Here is a 19,121-nt window from a genome sequence, read left to right as displayed (position 1 = left end):
AAGATGCTATGTCAGCCATCTCCAGGATGATTGGTTGGAGTTGCTGCCGTTAGCCGAATTTTCATATAACAATTCTCAGAGCGCCTCCACTAAATTTACACCTTTCTTTGCCAATCTGGGTTATCATCCGTGTATCTTACCTAGGTCTCCAATTAATTCGGCAGTGGAGGAAAGGCTGACTGCGATGAGGAAAAATCTGGAGGTTCTGAAGGAATCCCTGACCACAGCTCAAGAACGTTACAAGAGATAGGCTGATAGATTCCGTAAACCTGCACCCATGTACAAGGTAGGAGATTCCGTGTGGTTAGCAATTAACAATCTGAAGTTAAACGTTCCTTCACAAAAACTTGGACAGAAATTCATTGGCCCCTTCAAGATCAACGGTATTGTGAGCTCTGTGGCCTGCCGGCTGAAGCTCCCTAGGACTATGAAGGTACACCCAGTCTTTCTTGTATCTTTACTAAAGCCTGTATCTCCTAATACCTTCCAGGGACGTGTTGTGCCACCTCCGCAGCCTGTGGTGATTGATGGGCAAGAACAATTTGTGGTGGAGGAAACTATTGAATCCAGGATTCGCAGGAATCGGCTCTAATATCTGATAAGATGGCAGGGATATCCCCCTGAGGAAGACTCTTGGAAACCTGTGGAAAACATCAATGCCCAACAGAAGATTTCTCGTTTTCATCAGAGATTCCCTGAGAAACCAGGTCCAGGATCGTCCTGAGTCCGCTTCTAAGGAGGGAGTAATGTCAGGACTCTGAACATTTTTTATTACCTTCTGTGCATTACTGCCCTTTTTCAAGATGGCGTCTTTGGTCTCATGTGCACTTGTCTTCCTGCTATAAAACTCCACCCCAGCCTTCAGTCTGTGCTAGAGTATTCTGCTTTGCATCCAGCTCCTGATTACTCCCTGGCCTTGCACCTGCACCTGCTCCTGTGAACCTGTGTTGGAGATCCTGCCACTCTGCTCTGAGTTCCTGCTGCATACACCAGTGTTCAGTAATCCTCCTTCATCTGCTGCTCGTGTTACTTCCATCTGCATTTGCTGGACATGTAAGCTGTTTGCTGCTCTGCAAAACCTGAGACTATTAATCAGGCCTCCCTGGTTGAGCTAAGTTATGATTTGAACTTCCTTATAAGCATATCTATCTGTGTCTGGACTAAAGACAAGGATTTATTTGTGTCAAGTATCCTCAAGAATAACTGTGCTTCATAGACTTTCTGCTTGTTTGCATTTTCCTCTGAAGTTTCCTATTGACTGCTAAACTGCGTTTATTATTTACACCAAGTGTTGTGGACTTGAGTTTCTCTCTGCACCTGTTTGAATCACCGTGTTATAATATAAACTTTACCACTTATAAACTGTGTCCTGTTGTCTTGTTCCATGCAAAGAGTCTCCTGAGTTATCCCTTATAATTATTACTGTATAACGAAAACATAATGAGGGACTACATTTGGGGGCTTCTTCGAGAAATCAATTTGCTGTACACTCGCAAATCTAGAACACCTACTCATTTCTGAACCGTTTTGAGAGATTTTTGACTGCCTTTGTCTATTCACCATGCAAGTGTTGCTTTTTCTATCAGACCGCATGAACAGAAGAAAATATAATAATTTCCTTTTTTGGCAAAATAAATACGAAATTTTTCTGGGCTGTGGTCATAAAATCAAAGTTTGCGCTGAATATAGTCGTTTTTCCATAGTCTTTAAACATAAGCAGTTCAATATTACACTTGGAAGACAGGAACAAAAATTGTGTTACATGGTGTTATTTACCAAGACAGTGACTGTTCACAGTCAAATAGAAAACCTTGTTGGATGAGCCAGTAGTGTGTGGTGTTCAACCGTTTGTTCATTCTGCCTCCCAAATATCGAATAAAAAGAAACCAATCAATGTTATGTAGGCAAAAATAATACCAATTCTCATCTCACAAAAACAAGTCCCCACTCAGGTCCATCATCTGCCAATGGAAAAACAGAGGTTCCCACACTACTAGTGGCTCAAAGGCTGTTGAAAAGCAACAGAGTTTCTATAAACCAATCCAGCAAAATCTGCTCTCACTTCTGAGTCTTGAAGTGTGCTCAAACAACATTTAGGATCCCTGTATTTAGCAATATTACATAGTGAGAAGAATCCACTTACCGTAATGTGCGGTGTGTGTCTACTGGAGCACAATCTGGGCACAATGTGCTGGGTAATAAAATGGCAAATGTGTAATTTTCACTCTCCAACATCCACTGCGTGTTAATTTCCTGAAAGTGGCTGTAGAGTCAAAATATTCATTCCTCCTACACACGTGGTCTAAATTGTTGGTTCCCCTCATTTAATGACAGAAAAACCCACAATTGTCACAGAAATAACTTGAAGCAATAATAAAAAATCTATGAAAATGAACAAATGAAAGTCAGACATTGCTTTTCAACCATGCTTCCACAGAATAAAAAAAAAAATAAAACTCATGAATAAGGACTGGACAGAAATGATAAGACCCGTAACTTAATATTTTGCTGCACAACCTATTGAGGCAATCACTGCAATCAAACAATTCTTGTAACTGTCAATGAGACTTCTGCACCTCTGGACAGGTATTTTGGCTCACTCCTCAGGAGCAAACTCCAGTTGTCTCATGTCTGAAGGTTGCCTTTTTCAGACGGCATGTTTCAGCTCTTTCCAAAGATGTTCAATAGGATTTAGATAAGGGCTCATAGAAGGCCACTTCAGAATAGTCCAATGTTTTCCTCTTAGCCATCCTTGGGTGTTTTTACCTGTGTGTTTTGGGTCATTATCATTTTGCAAGACCCATGACCTGCGACTGAGACCAAGCTTTCTGACACTGGGCAGCACATTTCTCTAGAATGCCTTGATAATCATGATATTTCATTGTACCCTGCTCAGATTCTAGACACCCTGTGCCAGATGCAGCAAAGCAGCCCCAGAACAGAACAGAGCCTCCTCCATGTTTCACAGTAGGGACTGTGTTCTTTTCTTGATATGCCTAATTTTTCCGTCTGTGAACATAGAGCTGTTGTGCCTTGCCAAAAAGTTCAATTTTTGTCTCATCTGTCCATAGGACATTCTCCCAGAAGCTTTGGGGCATGTCAACATATAGCTTGGCTAATTCCAGTCTGGATTTTTTATGATTTTTTTTTTTCAACAATGATGTCCTCGTAGGTTGTCTCCCATGAAGTCCACTTTGGCTCATGTATGACGGATGGTGCAATCTGACACTGATGTTCCTTGAGCTTGAAGTTCACGTTTAATCTGTTTAGAAGTTTTTCTGAGCTCTTTTGTTACCATTCGTATTATCCGTCTCTTTCATTTGCCATCAATTTTCCTCCTGCGGCCACATCCATGGAGGTTGGCCACAATCCCATGGACCTTACATTTCTGAATAATATGTGCAACTGTAGTCACAGGAACATCAAGCTGCTTGGAGATGGTCTTATAACTTTTACCTTTAACATGTTTGTCTATAATTTTCTTTCTAATCTCCTGAGACAACTCTTTCCTTCGCTTCCTATGGTCTATGTTGAATGTGATACACACCATGTCACCAAACAGCACAGTGAGTATCTGAGAACAAAAACCACTGAAAAATACTAATTAAACAGGTCCAATTACATACCTTTTCAAGGGACTATATCAACATGATCAACGACACTCCAAACTAGTTAATTCCTGCATAAACACACGTAGTAAGTGTCCAAAAATAATTATTTGAGAAAAAAAAGAAAGTTTATTGAAAACATGATATTACAAGAAAATCACAAAAAAAATCATGATAAAAACAACTTATCAATGACAAGGCACCTAGAGAGCTTCTGTGTGAAGGACAGAAAAACAGTGGCACTGATAAAAAGCAGGCTGGGCAAGCAAACAGAGGTAATAAATCTCCACATTAATAAACTTCAATGCAAAAGCAAAAAAGTGCATAGAGCAAATAAGGTGCAAACATACCAATTATCTGAAAAAGTAGAGGGCTTAATATGGCTTAATGTGGGAGAGTATACATCACTCGAAATAAACCCATTAGCCAAATATCACTACCCTAGGGAAAAAAGCGACACTCAAACAAAGTCCTGCTTACTCATATCGCCTGTCAGCGTGTGTCCAAGGCAGCCCTGACGCACGTTCAGGAGGCAGCCTCCCGAAGAAGCTCACGCGAAACGCGCGTCGGGGCTCCCTTGGACACACGCTGACAGGCGACATGGATAAGCAGGACTTTGTTTGAGTGTCACTTTTATCACTAGGGTAGTGATATTTGGTTAATGGGTTTATTTCGAGAGATGTATACTCTCCCATATTAAGCCATATTAAGCCCTCTACTTTTTCGGATAACTGGTATAATGTTTGCAACTTATTTGCACTATGCACTTTTTTGCCATTGCATTGAAGTTTATTGAGGTGGAGATTTATTACCTCTGTTTGCTTGCCCAACCTGCTTTTTCTCTGTGCCACTGTTTTTGTGTCCTTCACACAGAAGCTCTCTATGTACCTTATCATTGATAAGCTGTTTTTATCATGGTTTTTTTGTGTAATATTATGTTTTCAATAAACTGTTATTTTTCTGAAATAACTCTTTTTGGACAGTGAGTACCTGTAGCCCTATATACAGGCCACTCACGGAATCCAAGACTGTAGACACCTGTGATGCTAGTTAGTGGGCACACCGCGATTTAACATGTCCCTTTTGTCACATTTTCATGGGTACCATCATTTCTGTTCAGGCCTATTTCATGAGTTTTATTTTTTTTTTTTAAATTCTGTGGCAGCATGGTTGAAAAGCAATGTCTGACTTTCATTTGTTCATTTTCATAGATTTTTTATTTATTATTACTTTTGTCAGATTCAAGTTATTTCTGTGACCATTGTGGATTTTTCTGTCATTAAGCGAGGGGTACAAACAATGTTGACCACATATGTATAGAATATAACCCTCAGTGAATTAATTTGTAAAATGGAATCTCTTTATGGGGATTTCAACTATTCTGGTTTTCTGTCATTTAGTCATATTAGGGCTTCTGCATATGGTGTGTCCAATCTCATCTGGGATCTGTTCCTGCTGTCCAGCTGGAGTAATCTGCTCCCTACTTCAGCTAATTGGAAAGTACCACACCCTACTAAAGCTCAAAGCACATGGCTTGAATCTGCCAGAAACAGCGTTGTTCTCCTCTGGTTCAGTCCTCTGTGCTCAGCTTGCAACTTGTGTATTTGTTTACTGTTGTGACCGTGGCCTGTTTACTGACCGTGGCCTGTTTACTGACTACTCTTGTGTCTTCTGATTCTGTATTCTGTCCTTCCGGTTTAGACCCAGCTACCTGACTATTCTTGCCATCTAATACCACAGAATAGCAGATAACACCATGGTCCAAGTCTAGGGGTCCCAGTGTAAGTCCAGATCCATGTAATGGTGAAAAAGGGCGATGAGCAAAGCAACCCTTGGGATATGGAAAGCAGAGAAGATAGTGCCAAGCATGTTCATGGTGGAGATCTTTTGAGCTGCCAGTTGACCACAAACAGTGCTCCCAATACATTGTGTCTGCAAACTATTCCAGCTAGATCTGCATTCAAACCGCAAAATGGCGCTCCTTCCCTTCTGAACCCTGCCATGTTCCCAGAGAGTAGTGTACAATCGTATGTAGGGTAGTGTGAGAAGTTGAAAAATAATTTGTAAGATGTATTTGTTTTCTATTATCCTTTGTGAATAATTCCAAAATTATCACCACATAAAGTGACACACGTCAGATTGTGTCAGGTTGTTCCTTCCCGGGGAAAGGCCTGGCTATTCATTGCTTGCGTTGAGAAACACGTGATGGTGTCTCCGCAGCTACTCTACATGCAGATTGTAAAAAAGGGGCATGATTAAGAACACAAAACTGGCTGCGGAAAGAGGTTAAATCAGAATATTTTGAACACTACTGTAATGAAAAACTGTGACTATAGACAATAACATCTACTGAAATGCTCAAACTGAACAGTCTCCATCAGTAATAAATGAGTAGCTAGTGGTGAAACCTCTCTGGAGTAATTAGAGCATGGGGCTCGGTGACTTCACAATCTAAACTATCGTAACCTCCAATATTTTCTGTCAGATGAGTTTCAAGAAGAAATATTACACATTTAAAGAGAACTGTGTACAATAGTTCAGATCGGAGATGTCTTAAAGGGAACCTGTCAGCAGGATTGTGCTCAGTGACTACAGACACTGTCAGGTCGGTGCCATTATACTGAGTACACTGATACCTGGTGATAAAATCCGTCTTGTGGTTGTTGTTTAATCTGTATTTGTAGCTTTCAGTTAATAAATTTCTCGTGCTCTGGGGCGGGGCTAAGGGCGGGGCTTTATGTGGTGCTCTGATTATATATGCATCTGTATTGGCTTATAACAGATCATAAAGGTGAATGGCGGTGCCTGGGCAGTAGCATCAATAAGAAAGAGATAGATGCTACTGGACAGGCGCCGATGGTGTCATTATGCAGGATGTAATTTTTTTTTCTAAGCCTCCCAATAGCCACAATAATATCAACACTATTATATGCATTATGAAAAAATGGGGGAAAGGTCAGTGAGTGATCAGTGACCTGTCATAGGCAAATAAAGGTGCATATGTAATCAGAGCACCACATAAAGCTCCACCCACAGCCCCACCCCAGAGCACGAGAATCTCATTAACTGAAAACTACAAATACGGATTAAACAACAGTAAACCAGAGTTGCATTCATTTATGGTGGACCATTGGAGCTACTATGAATCCTGACCAAAAGATTAGATAAAATAATATTGCTCCCCATTTCAGGAGAGATTGTGCAGTAATCTGAATTTCATAGGATCAAAAACAATGTAATTTATGACATGGAGTGAATCCATGAAACCAGGGCTCGAGCCATGCCAACACATCTCCTGCTCAAAAAAATAAAGGGAACACTTAAACAACAGAATATAACTCCAAGTAAACCAAACTTCTGTGAAATCAAACTGTCCACTTAAGAAGCAACACTGACAATTTCACATGCTGTTGTGCAAATGGAATAGACAAATGGAAATTATTGGCAATTATCAAGACACTCAATAAAGGAGTAGTTCTGCAGGTGGAGACCACAGACCAAATCTCAGTACCAATGCTTGCTGGCTAATGTTTTGGTCACTTTTGAATGTTGGTTGTGCTTTCACACTCGTGGTAGCATAAGACAGACTCTACAAACCACACAAGTGGCTCAGGTAGTGCAGCTCATCCAGGATGGTACATCAATGGGAGCTGTGGCAAGAAGGTTTGCGGTGTCTGTCAGCATAGTGTCCAGAGGCTGGAGGCGCTACCAGGAGACAGTCCAGTGCACCAAGAGACATGGAGGGGGCCATAGGAGGGTAACAACCCAGCAGCAGGACTGTTACCTCAGCCTTTGTGCAAAGAGAAGCACTGCCAGAGCCCTGAAAAATGACCTCCAGCAGACCACAAATGTGCATGTGTCTGCACAAAAGGTTAGAAACCGACTCCATGATGATGGTCTGAGTGCTCAACGTCCACAGATGGGGGTTGTGCTCACAACCCAACACCGTGCAGGACATTTGGCATTTGCCACAGAACACCAGAACTGGCAAATTCGCCACTGGTGCCCTGTGCTCTTCACAGATGAAAGCAGGTTCACACTGAGCACATGTGACAGCCATAACAGAGTCTGGAGACGCCGTGGAGAGCGATCTGCTGCCTGCACCATCGTTCAGCATGACCGGTTTGGCAGTGGGTCAGTAATGGTGTGGGGTGGCATTTCTTTGGAGGGTCGCACAGCCCTCCATGTGCTCGCCAGAGGTAGCCTGACTGCCATTAGGTACCGAGATGAGATACTCAGACCCCTTGTGAGACCATATGCTGGTGCGGTTGGCCCTGGGTTCTTACTAATGCAGGACAATGCCAAAACTCATGTGGCAGGAGTGTGTCAGCAGTTCTTGCAAGATGAAGGCATTGAAGCTATGGACTGGCCCGCCTGTTCCCCAGACCTGATTCCGATTGAACATATCTGGGACATCATGTCTCACACCATCCACCAATGTCACGTTGCACCACAGACTGTCCAGGAGTTGGCAGATGCTTTACTTCAGGTCTGGGAGGAGATCCCTCAGGAGACCATCCGCCGCCTCATCAGGAGCATGCCCAGGCATTGTAGGGAGGTCACACAGGCACATGGAGGCAACACACACACAACTGACCATCATTTCCTTGTCTTGAGGCATTCCCACTGAAGTTGGATCAGCCTGTAACTTCATTTTCCACTTTGATTTTGAGTATCATTCCAAATCCAGACCTCCGTGGGATATTCATATTGATTTACATTGATCATTTTTATGTTTTATTGTTCTCAACACATTCCACTATGTAATGAATAAAGATTTACAACTGAAATATTTCATTCAGTGATATCTAGGATGTGGTATTATAGTGTTCCCTTTATTTTTTTGAGCAGTGTATATTACAGCCATCAGCCACGCACAGCTCAGAGATACAGTGCCTTGCAAAAGTATTCGGCCCCCAGGAACTTTTCAACCTTTTCCCACATATCATGCTTCAAACATAAAGATACCAAATGTAAATTTTTGGTGAAGAATCAACAACAAGTGGAACACAATTGTGAAGTTGAATGAAATTTATTGGTTATTTAAAATTTTTGTGGAAATTCAAAAACTGAAAAGTGGGGCATGCAATATTATTCAGCCCCTTTACTTTCAGTTACCGTATATACTCGAGTCTAAGCCGACCCGAGTATAAGCCGACCCCCCTAATTTTGCCACAAAAAACTGGGAAAACTTATTGACTCGAGTATAAGCCTAGGGTGGAAAATGCAGCAGGTACCGGTGAATTTCAAAATTAGAAATAGATACTCCATACCATTCATTATGGCCCCATAGATGCTCCACATAAAGCTGTGCCATATATAATGCTCTGCACCGTTCATTATGGCCCCATAGATACTCCACATAAAGCTGTGCCATATATACAATGCTCTGCACCGTTGCCCCATAGATAGCTGTGCCATATATATAATGCTCTGCACCGTTGCCCCATAGCTGTGCCATATAGTGCTCTGCACCGTTGCCCCATAGCTGTGCCATATAGTGCTCTGCACCGTTGCCCCATAGCTCTGCCATATAGTGCTCTGCACCGTTGCCCCATAGCTGTGCCATATAGTGCTCTGCACCGTTGCCCCATAGCTGTGCCATATAGTGCTCTGCACCGTTGCCCCATAGCTGTGCCATATAGTGCTCTGCACCGTTGCCCCATAGCTGTGCCATATAGTGCTCTGCACCGCTGCCCCATAGCTGTGCCATATAGTGCTCTGCACCGTTGCCCCATAGCTGTGCCATATAGTGCTCTGCACCGTCGCCCCATAGCTGTGCCATATAGTGCTCTGCACCGTCGCCCCATAGCTGTGCCATATAGTGCTCTGCACCGTCGCCCCATAGCTGTGCCATATAGTGCTCTGCGCCGTCGCCCCATAGCTGTGCCATATAGTGCTCTGCACCGTCGCCCCATAGCTGTGCCATATAGTGCTCTGCGCCGCTGCCCCATAGCTGTGCCATATAGTGCTCTGCGCCGTTGCCCCATAGCTGTGCCATATAGTGCTCTGCGCCGTTGCCCCATAGCTGTGCCATATAGTGCTCTGCGCGGTTGCCCCATAGCTGTGCCATATAGTGCTCTGCGCCGTTGCCCCATAGCTGTGCCATATAGTGCTCTGCGCCGTTGCCCCATAGCTGTGCCATATAGTGCTCTGCGCCGTTGCCCCATAGCTGTGCCATATAGTGCTCTGCGCCGTTGCCCCATAGCTGTGCCATATAGTGCTCTGCACCGTTGCCCCATAGCTGTGCCATATAGTGCTCTGCACCGTTGCCCCATAGCTGTGCCATATAGTGCTCTGCACCGTTGCCCCATAGCTGTGCCATATAGTGCTCTGCACCGTTGCCCCATAGCTGTGCCATATAGTGCTCTGCACCGTTGCCCCATAGCTCTGCCATATAGTGCTCTGCACCATTGCCCCATAGATGCTCCACATAAATCTGTGCTGCTGCTGCAATAAAAAAAAAAACAAAAACACATACTCACCTCTCTTGCTTGCAGCTCCTCGGCGCCATCTTCCCGGCGTCTCTCTGCACTGACTGATCAGGCAGAGGGCGGCGCGCACACTATATGCGTCATCGCGCCCTCTGCCTGAACAGTCAGTGCAGAGAGACGCCGGGAAGATGGCGCGACGCCCGGCGTGTGGAACGAGGACAGGTGAATATGTCATACTTACCTGCTCCCGGCGTCCCGCTCCTTCCCCCTGCCTGTCTTCGGTGCCGCAGCCTCTTTCTCTATCAGCGGTCACCGGCACCGCTTCATTGGAGAAATGAATATGCGGCTCCGCCCCTATGGGAGGTGGAGCAGCCTATTCATTTCTCTAATGAGCGGTCCCATGTGACCGCTCAGGGGGAGAGGCTGCGGCACCCGGAGACAGTGGGACGTGCAGGGGGGGCGCCAGGAGCCCCGGAAGCAGGTGAGTATATGACAGTGCTCACCCGCCGACCCCACCACCGATCATGACTCGAGTATAAGCCGAGGGGGCACTTTCAGCCCAAAAATTTGGGCTGAAAATCTCGGCTTATACTCTAGTATATACGGTACTCCAGAAGTTCATTGTGGATCTCTGAATGATCCAATGTTGTCCTAAATGCCTAATGATGATAAATATAATCCACCTGTGTGCAATCAAGTCTCCGTATAAATGCACCTTCTCTGTGATAGTCTCAGGGTTCTGTTTGAAGCACAGAGAGCATCATGAAGACCAAGGAACACAACAGTCAGGTCCGTGATAATGTTGTGGAGAAGTTTAAAGCCGGATTTGGATACAAAATGATTTCCAAAACTTTAAACATCCCAAGGAGCACTGTGCAAGCGATCATATTGAAATGGAAGGAGTATCATACGACTGCAAATCTACCAAGATTCGGCCGTACCTCTAAATTTTCATCTCAAACAAGGAGAAGACTGATCAGAGATGCAGCCAAGAGGCCCATGATCACTCTGGATGAACTGCAGAGATCTACAGCTGAGGTGGGACAGTCTGTCCATAGGACAACAATCAGTCGTACACTGCACAAATCTGGCCTTTATGGAAGAGTGGCAAGAAGAAAGCCATTTCTCAAAGATATCCATAAAACGTGTCATTTAAAGTTTGCAACAAGCCACCTGGGAGACACACCAAACATGTGGAAGAAGGTGCTCTGGTCAGATGAAACCAATATCGAACTTTTTGGCAACAATGGCAAACGATGTGTTTGGCGTAAAGGCAACACAGCTCATCACCCTGGACACACCATCCCCACTGTCAGACATGGTGGTAGCAGCATCATGGTTTTCTTCAGTAGGCACAGGGAAGATGGTTAAAATTGATGGGAAGATGGATGGAGCCAAATACAGGACCATTCTTGAAGAAAACCTGTTGGAGTCTGCAAAAGACCTGAGACTGGGACGAAGATTTGTCTTCCAACAAGACAATGATCCCAAACATAAGGCAAAATCTACGATGGAATGGTTCACAAATAAACGTATCCAAGTGTTAGAATGGCCAAGTCAAAGTCCAAAAAAACAAAACTGATAAGACACATACCACAAGCGACTTGCAGCTGTAATCGCAGCAAAAGGTGGTGCAACAAAGTATTAAGTTAAAGGGGCAGGAATAATATTGCACGCCCCACTTTTCAGTTTTTGAATTTCCACAAAAATTTAAAATAACATTTCGTTCAACTTCACAATTGTGTTCCACTTGTTGATGATTCTTCACCAAAAATTTACATTTGGTATCTTTATGTTTGAAGCATGATATGTGGGAAAGGGTTGAAACGTTGCAGGGGGCCGAATACTTTTGCAAGGCACTGTATATCATGGCACAGGTGTAATGTGTTTTATGTATATTTTCACGATCCTGCTTGAAGTTAGCTGGTTTTAATACAAATTGAAAAGTCAGGATAAAGGGAAACTCTGTTATTGTACAGAAATTCACACTTGGCTTCACTGCACATTTAATGTTGTTGATCATAAAAGTGAACTGTGGCCAGAAAGACTGGACCTGGTCTTGTAGGGACCATATGATCAGCAGCACAGAAGGGAGAGAAGGGAGATTCATCCGATAAGATCTCAGGGTTCTAGGAAGCCAACAGCATCATTACCCTCTGCTTTCTCTTACAGGCCTATCATAATATTTTTCTTCAAATGATTTTCTATCTTGTCAGCACATTCTACGTACGATGTCACTTGGCTAAACTAAAGGTACCGTTACACTTAACGATTTACCAACGATCACGACCAGCGATACGACCTGGCCGTGATCGTTGGTAAGTCGTTGTGTGGTCGCTGGGGAGCTGTCACACAGACAGCTCTCCAGTGACCAACGATGCCGAAGTCCCCGGGTAACCAGGGTAAACATCGGGTTACTAAGCGCAGGGCCGCGCTTAGTAACCCGATGTTTACCTTGGTTACCATTGTAAATGTAAAAAAAAAAAAAACACTACATACTTACATTCCGCTGTCTGTCCACGTCCCTCGCCGTCAGCTTCCCGCACTGACTGAGAGCCGGCCGTAAAGCAGAGCACAGCGGTGACGTCACCGCTGTGCTCTGCTTTTACTTTACGGCCGGCGCTCACAGTCAGTGCGGGAAGCTGACGGCGAGGGACGTGGATAGCAAGGTGACATTAACTATTCATTACCCCATATCCCACCGCTACACGGGAGTGGGAAGAGAGTGGCCAAGTGCCAGAATTGGCGCATCTTCCAGATGTGCATTTTCTGGGGTGGCTGGGGGCAGATGTTTTTAACCAGGGGGGGCCAATAACCGTGGACCCTCTCCAGGCTATTAATATCTGCCCTCAGTCACTGGCTTTACCACTCTGGTGCAGAAAATTGCGCGGGACCCCACGCCAATTTTTTCCACGATTTAACCCTTTAATTTAACAGCTACAGAGCCGAAAATTTTGCACATACACACTACTAACATTAGTAGTGTGGAATATGCAAATAAAAAGGGGATATGAGATGGTTTACTGTATGTAAACCATGTCTCATATCATGTCGGGTTTAGGCAGGAGAAATGAAAAGCCGGCAATTGAATTACCGGCTTTAGGGTTAGGGGTAGGGTTAGGATCCCTTTATCACCTTGATGGTGGGGGGGTGGCTTGTCAGTGTGTATTCTTGTTTTTTTTCTATAAAAACGCATGCGTTTTTAACGCAAGCAAACGCATGTGCTTAAAAACGCATGCGTTTACATAGACAGCAATACATTTTTTTGCTGCAAAAAACTGCCTCTAGAAATTACTACATGTTGCATTTCCGCAAAAAAACGCAAGCAGATAAAAAACGCATGAATTGTCAAACGCAGCAAAACGCATGCGTTTTTAATTTTAAATATAGGGGAAAAAAAACGCATGCTTTTTTTGGGGGTAAAAACGCTGCAGATCAAAACGCAAGTGTGAAACCAGCCTTACAGCGTCTCCTAAACCCAGGGAGTGGGTGGATCTACCAGGTTGTAAGTTCAATAGAAAAGGGCTTTCAATGCCCAAATACATTTGAACAGTTTTGGGTGGAGGAGAATGTTGTGGTCTAGAGGCAAAATGGTGATCATGGAAATATGGCCGGACTACAACACCGATAAAGCAGCCACAGCCGGTGACTGAGAAGAATCTGTGACTTCTCTACATTTAGTGGTTACTACTCACCTGGGTAGTCATATGTAGGAATCTCCTTTTTACACCAATCATCACCCCTCACATATGTCTCTGTAGTATTAATATGGGTCAGATCTTCCCCCTGAAATAAATATTGTAAAAGTCACAGACAGATGGAGAAGTCCCATCTATGATCAGCTCTAATCCTGTCATCTCCACCGTTCTCATTACACAAGTATAAAACATATAATACTGGTGGATAAAACAAGACTGAGCACAAGACCTTCACAGCCGTCTACACATCATAGGGGAGATCTCATGACACCTTCTCTCCATCTACCTGATGATCCTGAGGAACATTGGGATCTTCTTGCTTGCAGTCTTGTGGAAGAAGATGATGGGGACATCTCTTTGGTGTTGTCCTCTTGCTGGATAGATCTGGAGGAAACACATACAGGGACTGAATTCATTCTTTACATACAGATAATTATAGGCCATGTGTATTTAGTCCTGTCCATTACCTGGTGATGTGAGGTGCTGGGAAACCTCCATCATGACGTCCTTGTACAGATCTTTGTGTCCTTCTAAATACTCCCACTCCTCCTTGGAGAAATAGACAGCGACATCCTGACACCTTATAGGAACCTGACACATACAATGATACCGTCATCCCTCTGATCTCTTCATAGCATTACTATATAATGTCCCAGCATTCCCAGCAGTGTCACCTCTCCAGACAGCAGCTCAATCGTCTTGTAGGTGAGTTCTAGGATCTTCTGGTGATTGATGTCCTCATATATCAGGGGGTGAGGTGGAAGTCCTGTGATTGGGCTCAGGGGTCTTTCCCATCCCTCAGACACAGGGTCCTGACAGCGCTCACTAGAGGTCTTCTTCACCACTGTGTAATCCTGGTTATGGAGAGACACATTAATAAATCTCACTACAGACATTTCCAGAGTCCTCACCTCTCCAATTCTGTCCATCTGTTATTCCAATAGGTAAGGGCTTGTTCACACTATCCTTTTTTTCCTGCGGATTTTTCAGGTCCTGATTTGTAAAAACTGCAGCGCAAAACCGCGGTGGTTTTCACTGCGGTTTTTTGTGCCGTTTCTACTGCAGATTCCACTGCGGGTTTCCAGCTGCACTTTCCTATTGGTGCAGGTGGAAACCCGCTGCGGAATCCGCAGAAAGAATTGACATGCTACTTCTTTTTTTCCGCAGAAAATCAGCGCGGATTTTCTAGCGGAAAAAAGCAAAGTGGGCACAGCGGATTTTGTTTTCCATAGGGTAACATTGTACTGTACCCTGCATGGAAAACGTCTGCGGATCCGCAGCAAAAACCGCAGCGTGTGAACATAGCCTAAGAGTGATGTAATGTGACGTCATCAGAATCTCTCACCTCTCCAGTAAGCCGGAAGAGGATCTCTAGGGTGAGGTGTAATATCCTCTCCGCCATCTTGTCTCTGTCCATATCCATCTTTGATGGGTAAATCAGGAAAAGTTTCTTTTGTAGAAGATCTTCACTGAGAGGATCCGATATTGTAGAGACCTGAATGAGAAGAAGATGAGCCGATGTAACATCATAAGAATCCTGTGTAATAATACAATTACTGGAGATAATAAGGGAAACTTATGAGGAGATTTATTATTTTACAGTATTTAGTTTCCTTCTTTACATTGTGATGCAGCGGTATGACCATACACAGTGAAACGGCAGTGACCCAAACAAGTTCAAACAAAACTTTCTTTTATTGTGTTACTTCACACAGTCAATATAGTATACGGCTTCTTCATACAGTCCACTTATAATGCATGGCTATATGATGCAGTCAATACACAGGCCGAACTACCCTCTGTCCAGTTTCCCTGGGTAAGGAAAGAATATGGTGTGCACTCAGCCTTGAAGAACGAGGTGCCGGTGTAATAGACCAAAGGTCTCAAACTGTAGTAAAATAAATGTTTCACTGCACACTCTTTTTTGAAGCAAAATTTGGTGTGAATTTATTCAAGAAAATCTGGGAGCGGAACAGAATAAACAACTCATGCGATCTTTTTACAACGTTTCGCCTCAACCAGAGCCTATGTCATGTGATCGCTGTGAACAAAACAAACATAAAACACAAAAATAAATAAACACATGATAGTAAATAATAGCGAAATGTACATATCCCATAAACATCGGCGTAGAAAATCATCCGGGTATTACAGTAGAGGGCGGTGTGAAAGCTACCTAACCGCTAAAAGGTGGGCATTGCAAAACCTAAGTTAAGGAGAAAAAAAAAAAACACAAATTTTATTTTTTCCTCATTATAATACCCTCTTTTGAGTCCACCGTTTTTTTGTGTGCGGTGAAACATTTATTTTACTACAGTTTCCCTGGGTGACCGCACTCCGGTAACAAGTCTCTGTACTCACTCAGCGCACTGCACTCTTTATCCTCTGGAGTGCAGCCGGGTATACATAAGGCTACGTTCACATTTGCGTTGTTGTGTGTTGCGTCGGCGACGCAAGGCACAACGCATGCAAAACGCATGCAAAACGCATGCAAAACGCATTGTTTTGTGACGCATGCGTCCTTTTTTTGCTTGATTTTGGACGCACAAAAAATGCAACTTGCTGCGTCCTGTGCGCCCTGACGCGTGCGCCGCAGTGACGCATGCGTCACAAAACGCAAGTGCAACGCATGTCCATGCGCCCCCATGTTAAATATAGGGGTGCATGACGCATGCGTCACCGCAGCGGCGCCCGACGCTGCGTCGCACAACGCTAATGTGAACGTAGCCTAAGACAGCCCAAGACGCAGGGTGTCAGTCTCTCTGGTTCCTTTAGCCTCTGTGCTGCTCCACACAGAGAGAGCTCTGCAGACAACTGCCCTGTCTGCTTCCAAGAACACACTGACACACCTCCCCCACTACTACAGGGCTTTTTAATCAGTCACTGCTTCACTATTCTAATTACAGCCACACCTGTGTCTGTAGTACGCCCTCATGGCCTCACTACACTTCCATGCACATTCTGCAGAGCACATACAGCGCCCCCTAGCTGTACCGGGGGTCACTGCTTCACAACATCTACTAATAAAACCTATATATTTAGGCCACAGACAACAAGCAGTTTCTCCCTCGGAGTCGGCAGCTGAATACGTTTCTCATAGACTCATCTTCCATAACGCTAATTCTCGTCTCATTTACCGACTCTGGAATCGGCATTAGTAATACTTCAGGAGATATTCATTACACGTGACAGGAGAAATAACTACTTCATGATGAGGACGACATCTTCATCTTCTACTACGGCTCTAGAAACAAATTTACCAGAGTCCATCACTGACTCCATCCCCACCGGCCGTCTATATGAAGGTTTCCCGTCTTCCCCGCACTGTAATCTTCTATCACGTTAGATCTCAGCTCTGATTCACACACAGAAGTTTGAGGCTTTTAGAAAAGCTTTTTTTCCACAATCAACGCGGACAGAAATGATCTGATCCCAAAGTCTCCATGTACAGTGATTTATGGGGATTATTTCTGGCCTTAGGCTTTCCTATATTACAAGAAAACTCCAGAAAAAAAACAGATATTGAAATGTTTCTAAAGAAAATTGGCTCCAACAATTCTTGTAAAAAGAAAAAAAACATGGAAAAAGTAGAAGACATATTTTATAATTTTTAACATGTTAAACATTTATTAAAAATAAATTACCGTATATACTCGAGTATAAGCTGACCCGAGTATAAGCCGACCCCCCTAATTTTGCCACAAAAAAGTGGGAAAACTTATTGACTCGAGTATAAGCCTAGGGTGGAAAATGCAGCAGCTACCGGTGAATTTCAAAATTAAAAATAGATGCTCCATACCGTTCATTATGGCCTCATAGATGCTCCACATAAAGCTGTGCCACATATAATGCTCTGCACCGTTCATTATGGCCCCATAGATGCTCCACATAAAACTGTGCCACATATAATGCTCTGCACCGTTCATTATGGCCCCAGAGATGCTCCACATAAAGCTGTGCCATATATATAGTGCTCTGCACCGTTGCCCCATAGATAGCTGTGCCATATACCGTATATACTCGAGTATAAGCCGAGATTTTCAGCCCAAATTTTTGGGCTGAAAGTGCCCCCTCGGCTTATACTCGAGTCATGATCGGTGGTGGGGTCGGCGGGTGAGCACTGTAATATACTCACCTGCTTCCGGGGCTCCTGGCGCCCCCCCTGCACGTCCCACTGTCTCCGGGTGCCGCAGCCTCTTCCCCTGAGCGGTCACATGGGACCGCTCATTAGAGAAATTAATAGGCTGCTCCACCTCCCATAGGGGCGGAGCCGCATATTCATTTCTCCAATGAAGCGGTGCCGGTGACCGCTGATAGAGAAAGAGGCTGCGGCACCGAAGACAGGCAGGGGGAAGGAGCGGGACGCCGGGAGCAGGTAAGTATGACATATTCACCTGTCCTCGTTCCACACGCCGGGCGTCGCGCCATCTTCCCGGCGTCTCTCCGCACTGACTGTTCAGGCAGAGGGCGCGATGACGCATATAGTGTGCGCGCCGCCCTCTGCCTGATCAGTCAGTGCAGAGAGACGCCGGGAAGATGGCGCCGAGGAGCTGCAAGCAAGAGAGGTGAGTATGTGTTTTTTTTTTTTTATTGCAGCAGCAGCACAGATTTATGTAGAGCATCTATGGGGCAATGGTGCAGAGCACTATATGGCAGAGCTATGGGGCAACGGTGCAGAGCACTATATGGCACAGCTATGGGGCAACGGTGCAGAGCACTATGTGGCACAGCTATGGGGCAACGGTGCAGAGCACTATATGGCACAGCTATGGGGCGACGGTGCAGAGCACTATATGGCACAGCTATGGGGCAACGGTGCAGAGCACTATATGGCACAGCTATGGGGCAACGGTGCAGAGCACTATATGGCACAGCTATGGGGCAACGGTGCAGAGCACTATATGGCACAGCTATGGGGCAACGGTGCAGAGCACTATATGGCACAGCTATGGGGCAACGGTGCAGAGCACTATATGGCACAGCTATGGGGCAATGGTGCAGAGCACTATATGGCACAGCTATGGGGCAGCGGTGCAGAGCACTATATGGCACAGCTATGGGGCAACGGTGCAGAGCACTATATGGCACAGCTATGGGGCAACGGTGCAGAGCACTATATGGCACAGCTATGGGGCAACGGTGCAGAGCACTATATGGCACAGCTATGGGGCAGCGGTGCAGAGCACTATATGGCACAGCTATGGGGCAGCGGTGCAGAGCACTATATGGCACAGCTATGGGGCAACGGTGCAGAGCACTATATGGCACAGCTATGGGGCAACGGTGCAGAGCACTATATGGCACAGCTATGGGGCAACGGTGCAGAGCACTATATGGCACAGCTATGGGGCAACGGTGCAGAGCACTATATGGCACAGCTA

The 19,121-nt window shown here is 44.8% G+C and overlaps 1 protein-coding gene across 1 annotated transcript in view; it reads right to left on the bottom strand.

Moving 5' to 3' along the window:
- LOC143768223 (uncharacterized) overlaps nt 1-19,121 on the bottom strand; it is a 52,313-nt gene that overhangs the window by 9,297 nt on the left and 23,895 nt on the right. The window contains exons 3-7 of the mRNA XM_077256916.1: nt 15,086-15,235; nt 14,415-14,594; nt 14,208-14,331; nt 14,027-14,124; nt 13,738-13,828 (exon numbers count right to left, since the gene is read on the bottom strand). Of these exons, the coding sequence (XP_077113031.1) occupies nt 13,738-13,828; nt 14,027-14,124; nt 14,208-14,331; nt 14,415-14,594; nt 15,086-15,235 (643 nt within the window). The remainder of the gene's footprint in view (nt 1-13,737; nt 13,829-14,026; nt 14,125-14,207; nt 14,332-14,414; nt 14,595-15,085; nt 15,236-19,121) is intronic.

The sequence above is a fragment of the Ranitomeya variabilis genome, chromosome 4 (assembly GCF_051348905.1).
Source record: "Ranitomeya variabilis isolate aRanVar5 chromosome 4, aRanVar5.hap1, whole genome shotgun sequence".
NCBI lineage: Eukaryota > Metazoa > Chordata > Amphibia > Anura > Dendrobatidae > Ranitomeya > Ranitomeya variabilis.
Note: the sequence above shows the minus strand (reverse complement) of the source record. Positions and strands in the feature narration are given on the sequence as shown.